At 32.6% G+C, this 10,237-nt stretch overlaps 1 protein-coding gene across 1 annotated transcript; it reads right to left on the reverse strand.

The window, feature by feature from the left end:
* Positions 1–8,928: 8,928 nt before the first annotated feature.
* Positions 8,929–9,669, reverse strand: LOC25487009 (putative carbonic anhydrase 2). Its single transcript, XM_024776088.2, has 2 exons — positions 9,510–9,669; positions 8,929–9,421 (listed from the first exon to the last, which is right to left on the reverse strand). Exons 1-2 carry the CDS (start codon positions 9,589–9,591, stop codon positions 9,150–9,152), a joined length of 354 nt encoding a protein of 117 aa, XP_024631856.1. The 5' UTR covers positions 9,592–9,669; the 3' UTR covers positions 8,929–9,149.
* Positions 9,670–10,237: the final 568 nt, after the last annotated feature.

Consider the following 10,237-nt stretch of genomic DNA (forward strand, 5'->3'; position numbering starts at 1 on the left):
TCACATGTATGTACATGGAGACAAAAAATCGTTGCATGGTCTGGTGGCGATTGATCTTTATGGTGAAGTTTTTGTTAACGTGTTACCCGTTTTCACCACTACTTGCCCCCTCAATAAAACCTAGGGTGGGCCAGAACCAGCCGTCTAATATGACTATATTTTTTTTTTTTACAAAGTCTAGTATGACTATATTAGAAGGGGTTGGTTGATCACAAATATTATTTATTTATTTTTTTTACCAAAAATAAACGATGTTCATTCATTCAAATATCGATACAATACAAATTCAAAGTCGCTAAAAGCGAAAATAATGAATCTATAAACAACTCACAGCATTCATGTTAATAACATAAACCATAATGCCTTGCAAATATGATCATATTCAATGTTTCCGAATCTCCAACATTGACGAGGCAAAATCTGTACTTGATCAAATCTAATATTTCAACCTGAATTAAATAAACATCACACTAAGACAGGAATTAAAAATAGATAAAGCTGAGAAAACTGAAAATATATGAAAATCACTTATATACTCTAATTATAAGTCCAAACATGACCGATTTATTAAATTTGTTGTATTCCTTTTTTTTTATTAAAAATTTGGACTTTTTGTAAAATTTTGGTGTACTCTTTTTTTTATATATATAAATATGGACTTTTTGTAAAATTTGGTCTTGAAAATCAGTTTTAAACCGATAAAAGACCAATTTTTAATCCAGATTAAAAAATAGATATTTTTTAAATCAAACCATACCTATTTAAAATCCTATTTTGTGAAAATATAGTCTGATATATATTAATAACTAGTTGCACAACTTGTTCAAAAATAACTAGTTGCACAACCGAGGTGTTGGCTAACCCCGAGGTTGCAGCTCGGGTTGAATCTATTATCTTGTCGGTTTCGCCTCTTCCTGATAAATTGGTTTGGATACACTCCCCAGATGGGTGTCTGACTGCAAAGCAAGCCATCACTTTTTTGCTTCCCTTAACCGTACTTATTCCTTGGGCAGATTTGGTTTGGAAATCTTGCATAACGTCGTCGCATTCTTTCATCTTTTGGCACCTATGGCATCAAAAGATGCTCACGGATGAGAACCTTCGTAGCCGTGGCTGTTAGATTGTTTCTGTTTGCTCCCTGTGTAGATATGTCTCAGAAACAAGGCAATACTGCTCAATTAAAACGAGGGTGAGAAGAAGAAAGCAAAATCGACTGTGACATGGCACATAATCAAATGTGATGGTTCCGTAAAAAAAAAAAAAAAACAATTCGAAGGTGCCGGTGTACAATTAATCCAGACTGAGGAAGAGTGGAAGGACTTGTTACTTTGGTCATCAACAGTGGCAGAGCCAGAAAAAAAATGTCAGGGTGGGCCACTAAAATTAACTATTGAAAAATTGTTTAAAGTCTCGCATAATTGAATTATTTAAATTTTTCAGGTGGGCCACTACACCAATTTGCGGGAATTTAGATCAACCAAAATCTAAAACCGGCATAAAATTATATAAAATCTCGCAAAATAGACCTATAATTGAATTATTTAAATTTTCGGGTGAGCCACTACACCACTTTGCAGGAATTTGGATAACCAAAACATAAAATCGACACAAAATTGCATAAAATCTCGCAAAATAGACCTATAATCGTTAATTTTTTAATTTTTCCGGGTGGGCCGTGGCCCACCCCAGCCCATGAAGGGCTCCGCCACTGGTCATCAACCAAAAAGCAGGTGCCCCAGGCACTATCTGGGACAATCCAATTCACTTAAGCCACTTAAGCGACGAGGGAGATGATTAAATGTAATTGCTTGTAATGTCTTGTTTTTTTTTTATGTTTTTTGATATGCTGCGCATTTTGGTATATATTTTGGTACTTTGATTAAAGTTGCGTATTGAATAAATTTAAATAAAGTTGCGTATTGAATAAATTTGAATAAAGTTTTGTATTGAATAAATTCGATTAAAGTTGTGTATTGAATAAATTCGAATAAAGTGGCACAAGTACACAAAATAAATTAAAAAATACACAATTTTATTTAGTTTTAATTTCATTTACATTACATTCTCCCTAAATATATGTGGTATCATCATTATGTTGGAGTTTAGTTTAGTTTTTGGATTTACGTGTCTTATACTTCGGGTAGAGATTTACAACTTTCTTTGAAAATTCAAAAGAATGAAGAGAACACAACACATGTATTCTATCAAATCAACTATATAAGTTCTCACCTGTGAAGCCCGGATACGAGATACGATACGGATACGATACTGCACTGATACGCCGATACGGGAAAATTTCAAAAATCAAGATACGATACGGCTGTGATACGTTAATAAAAAAATTATATATAATTAAATGTACAATATAATTATAACCATTTTTTTAATATGCAAACATATTAACAAACAAAAGAAATCAGTCATAGGCTCGTATCACATCAGCATAAATATAAATAATATTGATGATTAAGAGAGTGACGATTAGTCAATTACATACACAATATATCCAAAAAAAAAGCACCATAAGTGCTATACTATATCCAAAAGAAACATTGTTATTGTTATACTATATCGATCCAAAAAAGAAGAACTATATTCAAGAGTTAAGTTATTTTATTTAACGTTAATTGGGAATTATTGGGGCAGGTATAGGTGTAATTATCGGATACTTTCTTGATACGTATCGGGAAGTATCGGATAATTATTTAAAAAAAAAAAATTAATCTTCGGATACTCTTCTGATACGTATCGAAAAGTATCGGGCAGGTATCGGTGCAGGATACGCAGGGGATACGATACGTCAACCATTTTGAAGTATCGGGGCTTCACAGGTTCTCACATATATAGTTGATTTGCTAGAATACATGTTGTGTTCTCTTCATTCTTTGACTTTTCAAAGAATCTGCAAATCTTTACCCTAAGTATATGACACTTCAATACCAACATCTTCAGCAAACTAACAAGAATTAAAACTTAAAATCCAACAAAATAAAGACACCACATAATAATGATGCTACCGAAACATAATTTTCTGGCAGAATCAAACTGTTGAGAATATTTTCAGGCGATCTCAGCAACGTAGCTTCCATCTCAATTACTAGGAACATGCATTCCTGATAATATCTGGAGAACATGCTCCTCAAGCAGTCATCATCTTTCAGCATTATCTTTTCAGTCTGCAAATAATTGGGACGTGCATACTGAAGGTCATCCACCCTCCTTGTGTCTCCGAGGTTGAGTTCTTGATTGATTTTATTCAGTTGATCCTTCGTATCCTTTAGTATATCGACCCGGACCTTGAACAAATGACGGTTTTCACCGTTGAAACGTACTTGAGCTTTGAACAAATTGTCCATTGTTTCATATCTACACCATAAGAAATTAAACAATCAATGAAAAACTCATTTAAACATTTCATCAAAAACTTGAAGTGCAAATTATACATAAACCCTAAAACTCATAACTATAACATAAACATGCAAACATTTTAACAAAATTAATCAACTTACATATACTCTAAAAATGAATCGTAATATCTTACTTGTAAATCTACTCAAAAACTAAAATTATAAAAATAGAAAAACAAAATTTAAATTAGCCTAAAACTAAAATCATAAAAAATGAAAAACAATAGCACTATGATAACTTACTTGTGATTTTGTTGAATAAATTTGGATGAATTTTGAAAAATTGAGAGATCGAGGTATTTTGGTAGAGATTTTGAGAGAGATTGATAGTTGATAATGAATGAGATAATGGAAGAGTGAGTTCTGCCTGTAATTTGTATGAGGATCACAGCGGCAGTTAACTGCTGATGGATGCCGCGGCAGTTAACTACCGCCGATTAATTCCTTCAGCAGTTAACTGCCGAAAGGTATTTTAGTCTTTTTGTGGTGTTTTTCAGCCTTAAGACAAGTGTGAACAACAATTTTTGGATTTTTAAGCCCCCTTACTTGGAATGGGGCCAAAACTTCAAGGCCATATGATATTGACACCTCTATTTGTAAGACTTTTTTAAGTCTGATAAGGATTCAACTCATTCGTACACGGCTATCCTTATTTTGAGTCATTTCTCATTCAATTATTTTGATATCGGCTAAACCTAGTTCAGGTGTAAGCCGTTCCAACTAATAACTTGGAACAATTTTAGTGTATTTTTAACCGTCCATCCACTCTAAAGTTGAGAATTAATGCCTCATATGAATGTTTTATTTCCACTCAATGACAACCACACTACTTAAGCACAAGCCTATATTGCTGGCCAAATTGATAAACCACCCCTCACAATGATGATGGCGGTTAAGCATTTTTTTTATTTCTCTCACTTTGCCCCCTCAAACGCAAATATATATCTACCCTCTCCTAATACCTAAAACCTTTTGGCCTTTGATTACAACATTTAAGCAGCAAAAACATAATTTGATAGGAGGCTGATAAACTTCTAGTTAAAAAGTATTTTTGTACATTAGTAGTTGTTATTTTCAATTGTTATGTTTATAGTACTTTCATAGGGTCCTTAAGATTACGGCATATGTATAGTTAGGATTAGGAGTTATTTCAAATAATTCTTTTGAATAATGTTTGCCCTTGACAGAAATAGTTTAGTAGCTAGAGCTCACACAATCCAATGAAAAAGTGGAGTATTCGGGGTTCGAACCCCGACTTCTGTATATAAAATGTAATATTCCTACCAACTGAGGTAAGCTCGCAGAGATGACAGTTCTCCTCTTAATTTGGTTGTATTCAGTTTTTTTCCGTGTATTTTGGTTGTCAATGACGTTTGAAATTAATAAAAGCAGACATTGACCAATTGATGAGAAAACTAAATTCTCCTATAGGACGAGTATGAACGGGTTGTGAAACTTTCTTTAGATGTGTGTGTGCGCGCTTGTGTGTTATATGCTGTGACGAGTCCTTATATATGGTTTTTCAGTATTGGCATGGTTCTATATATATATATATATATATATATAGGGTATATCAAGTGAGAGGAGTAATTATGGTGAAAGGTGAGAGGAGCAAATATAAGCCATAGGATATAAACGTACGGTCATGATTAAATTTTTAATGTGTACTGCATCTCATAGAAAATTTGCTCTCCATCTTCCCACTCTCATCTTCTTCTTCGTTACCCACACCCAAATCACTGTACCACACCCATCTTCATCTTCAATAAGAACATGGTTGTTCCATATCACAAAACAAAAAGGCTTCGTTCCAAATTCAGATATTCAGATTGATTTATATTTTTGATTTTATTTCAACTTTCAAAGGTTTGTGCACTGTAAAATATAGTTTCTAATGGTTTGTGCAACCATTGATGATTGTTTTATGGAGCTTCTGGGTTATTATAAGAGGAGTAGTTTTTAGAATCTGAGAAACCAAAAGTATTAGAGATTTGGGTTTCAACATGTCTATTGAGCTTCTTGCTTATGTTTCCATTGAGTTTCAACATGTCTATTTCATCTTTTTGTGATAGAACAGTCGAAAATTCGATATTTGGGTTCTTTCGGTATCAAAACGATGAAGATTTGGGTCTTTTCAACGTTGACAAGACCTAATTGAGATTTGGGTTGATTGATCGTAAATCTCACAAGACTTATATCATCTTATGTCTAATATAGCCAATTTAGGTCAATATAAAAATAATATAAAGCAAATTGGGTGCCAATTACCACTTATGTCTGTTGCTGGGAATTCTTAAGCTTTGTTTTAGGTTTCAAAGATCTGTCAACGTTAATGGATGGTGGTGAAGGTGGTATACGGCGGTTGCAGGGATATGTTAAAACCGAGGTGTTTGGAATCAATGGATAGACTAAGTGAGACATAGTAATTAATTAATTGGGACTTTTAATCTCAACCATCTATTTAAATCTAACAGTTGAGATTTGTTCTCATCATTCTCATATAAGATAGGCATTCTCATATGATATGCCCTATATATATATATATATATATATATATATATATATATATATATATATATATAGTGGCGTTGCCAGAACCCCGAGTCAGGGGTTCAAAGTTTGAACTTTAATTAATCTATACTATATATAAAGAAAATACATTTTAGGCTGGCTTTTTCCTTCCTAATTTTACCTTACATTTAAATTATTTTATTTACTATTTTATCCTTTTATAATATTACTTAAATTATTAATTAAAAAAATTAGTTAAATACCATTAAAATATAAACCACCACATTATAATAGAACAATATTATCGATAACAATATACAAGAGAAATGGGAGATTTTGGACAAAAATTTTCATTATTCTATTTATATATTTTAACAAATTTTCTATAATAATGATATATTGTAAATGTCATTGGAAAAGATAAGAGTTTAAACGTCAAAAATATCTATACATATAATTTTAATTAAAATTTAACTAATTTTAATAAAAAATCTACATGTGTCTTATTACTAATATTAATTATTCTGGTTCTCAAATCCATTTTTAGATAATCAATGTTGTACTCAAAAAGTGTTTTTCATTGGTTAATTTAGTTCATAAAATTATTAAGAAAGGAAGCATTAAAGTGTACTTGCAATTTGAATACATTTAAAAAGTAGAGTAACAGCGTCTCACATTCCTAAAGATCAATCAAAAATGTTGTTTGTTCATAAAAGATAAATGAAAAGGAATGATAGTTGTAAAAATATTCATGATTAATATATAGATGAATAAAAGTTTGTCTTAGTTACTGGCATAACATTTTCAAAACAATTCAGAACATAGGTTCCAGACGCTGGACTTTCATGCTTTTGCTTTTAGGAGAAAATTAAAAGCAACAAAATAAAAATAAATGAAGTAACAACCAAAAATAACAAAAGGCTAGTCAGTGTTAGCATTTCAAAAACTGATCCACGTGACTGATATAATATGGTGTGGGAGAGAGTAAAACTTTACATGATTGGTGCAACATGGGTGCAAAGCAAAACTTTGAGGGGATATTCAAGATACAAAATAGATGAAATAGTGGGTGTAAATTCAAAATCTGAGGGGGTTCACTTGAATCCCCTAGTATGTAGCTCCAATGTGTGTCTATATATATATATATATATATATATTGGAACACTAGTGTATATTGGCAAAAACTTGGAGTATACTAGTTGTTATGTGGAGCCTTTGGAATGTAAACACAAGGATGGAGAAACTAGTGTAAAGTGTGAATTGAAAATTTTATGTCCCACATTGGGTAGATCACACACTCTAGTAGTGTTTATATATGTGGGATATCACTTCCAAGGGTGTGCCCTTGTGAACGGAGTGAGCGCTTACCAAAAATTATATATAACGCGTGACGACGACGCCAACTGGACTTGGCCTGGCCTTGCCTTGGCTTCAAAGAAATATTATTTTTGGTGCTTAGAAAAATAATTTTTTATTTTTTGCTCCGAGATTCCCGCACGCGGAGACCAAGTCTCACACGTTTTCCACACGCGCAAGCTTCAGCTCCACGTTTCCGCGTCGTGGGTTACCGTTACTGGGTCGCGAACCAGGTCGGCGGAGAAAACGAGGTCAAATCCCCTCTATAAATAGAGAGCTCGGGAATGAGATTCTTCACTCCAAAACCGAGAATCGAATCCTCTTCTTTGGTTTTCTCCCCTTCTCATCTCCCTCGGTTTGTGTTGACGAACCGTTCTTTTCTTCCTCCTTCTTTGGTTTCTCGAGTGGTCTGCGTACCATATTAGAGTGGTTTTTCAAAACCATATTGAGGTGTTATTCTCGAGCGATTTCTGGCAGTGCAGCCTTTAATCGTACAGTTAGAATCTGGGCTGTTTTATCCTGGAGACGGTGCGGTTGCTTGTCTACCTTGCACAACTTAGGTAGTGCCGCGAAACGTCTAAAAGAAAGCGACCTGGTCGTGACTCACCCCGGTAATAGTTTCAAAGCTCTGTCGTAATTTTTAAATTACAAAAACAACAATATATATATATATATATATAGCTCCACTATATGTCTATATGGATGACAAAATCGGATCATTTCATTTAGCCAGTTATTTTTGGTGGTGCAAGTTAGAATTTTGAACTCGCCATTCTTAGGTTGCACGCACTTGCCCTTCGCAACCTATATAAAATGAGGTGGTGATAGGGCGGACGGGTTGGCCGGTCAGGTTTAATAATGATAAAAATTCATTCTTTTTCCATTACTTTTTATTAATATCACAATCAATTTTCTAATTTTTTTTTTATCCAATATTTGACTCATATAATGGAGAGAGAAAACTCATTTGATTAGATCACTTCGACTTGATAATTTTAGTCTCATGTTTCTATTAGTTTTTACTCGGTAAATTCATTAACTTTTTATTTTTGTTGTCTTGTTGGTTATTATAGATTTTTTATGATGAATCATGAACTTTTGAATGATTTTTTTTTTTTTTTATATATATTATTAGTTAATATTTTGATTACTTAGAATGATCCTTGATGTAATCATGTTTACATTGTTTTTATGAATTTTTTAATTAATAAAATTTTATTTAAAATTTATGCGTGGTAGCCTATCAATTCGTCTGCTCACCATAAAATGAGGCAGAATGAGATTTTCAATCCACTACATCTAATTGATCTTTCCATCCCGCCCCATTTTAGACGAGTTAATAACGAGGTAGATCATCGTGGGGCGGGTTGGCCCATTTTTACACCAATCTTCTTTTAATCATTGTTTGTCTTGTTAGTTCTCCCTTAATTTGGTTGTATTAGTAGTTTCTGTCTCTGTGTGTTTCTTTTTGCTATAAATGATATTGACTTTTCTTTTGGTTCTATCGACTTGTTGTATTATAATATACATTTAAAAAAAAAAAAAAAAAAAACCAGAACATGCACGTTAGCACTTTCGAGTAATTTTGTCACTATTGAGTTTTATAACATGACATAATTAAATTATTGAAGTTAAAGTTGTGAACTGAACAAAATAATATAACATCAAACCATGATATTTTTATCCACTTAACTGTAATAATATGTAAGTACAAAATAATATAACATGTAACCATGATACTTTTTTATGGGTGAAATACATATTAATTTAGGAAAATATATATGCTCATCCTATTACAGACTATAGGTATAGAGCAAGGTAGAGTCCATGCTTCCATTATATAGGATACCAAACAAACATGCATATGTCTGATTTTCATGGAAGTCGTCCTCTACGGGTACGCCCTCCATTTTTATTTTTACTGTTAAAGCCACCTCCTGAATCTATTGGACCTCTTAAATGCCAACCTTCACCAATGCGACCACTTCTTTTGTTATCCGTTCGACCTCCGTTGTCTTTTACACTTCCATTGCGTTCACCTTCTCCTTTTGCACCCCTGCCATTTCCACCACCATTTTGTCGTCTTCCTTCTGAATCTGTCAAACCATCTATTCCAGTATTTGTTTTGGATTCTTCTCTTGCACCAACTACAAATCAACAAACATTTTTTTATTAAATATAATAAATAAAAAAGTAATTGAACGTACAATTATATACATAGATATTGATTCTCACATTTGGATGACTCGATTACCACAATAGAGTTAAGAATTAGGGCACAAATAAAGAACATGTAGATAAAAGGTTTAATTTTCATCCTTATCAACTAAGAGTATACCGTAATCAAATATGAATACAATTAGTAGCTATTTATTGTGACCACCAGACGATATATATATAAAAGAAGAATAACAATACCTTATTGAATAGATAAAATATATTGTAAAATTAAAATAAAGATAATATATATCATTTGGCTGGCTAGCTAATTGTGAGAATAATAGGTCACTAACACCTATTGATAAATTGAAGGGTTATATTAGGACATGTTTATTAAACGAGGTAAGATTATATTGCTTTTTTTTGGTAGACAAAGTTTAGGGTGAGAGGATTGTGCCACAATCTAAATTAAGGATTTAGAACGACCTAATTATAATCTAAAGAGTCATTTATTTTGGGACTAAATATTTTTATAAATAGACTGACCACTTGTTGTGGGACTCAAAAGGGTAGTTAACTTGCATATTATTTTGGTGTAGTAGTAAAATATATATACGGTTTAGTGGCTGAACATGACACATGTTTTTTTGAGTAAACTATACATCATGGTGAAGAGAAAATGGACTCTTGGTGGCTCTTAAGTATTAATTCATAAATACTAATGGAGAAATTTTTGCTACGGTGTTAGTGGATCTATTTGTAACCCACTACTTGCCGGCCCCTTCAGTAAATAGCAAAGGTGA

The sequence above is a fragment of the Medicago truncatula genome, chromosome 2, assembly GCF_003473485.1.
Source record: "Medicago truncatula cultivar Jemalong A17 chromosome 2, MtrunA17r5.0-ANR, whole genome shotgun sequence".
NCBI classification, from domain to species: domain Eukaryota; kingdom Viridiplantae; phylum Streptophyta; class Magnoliopsida; order Fabales; family Fabaceae; genus Medicago; species Medicago truncatula.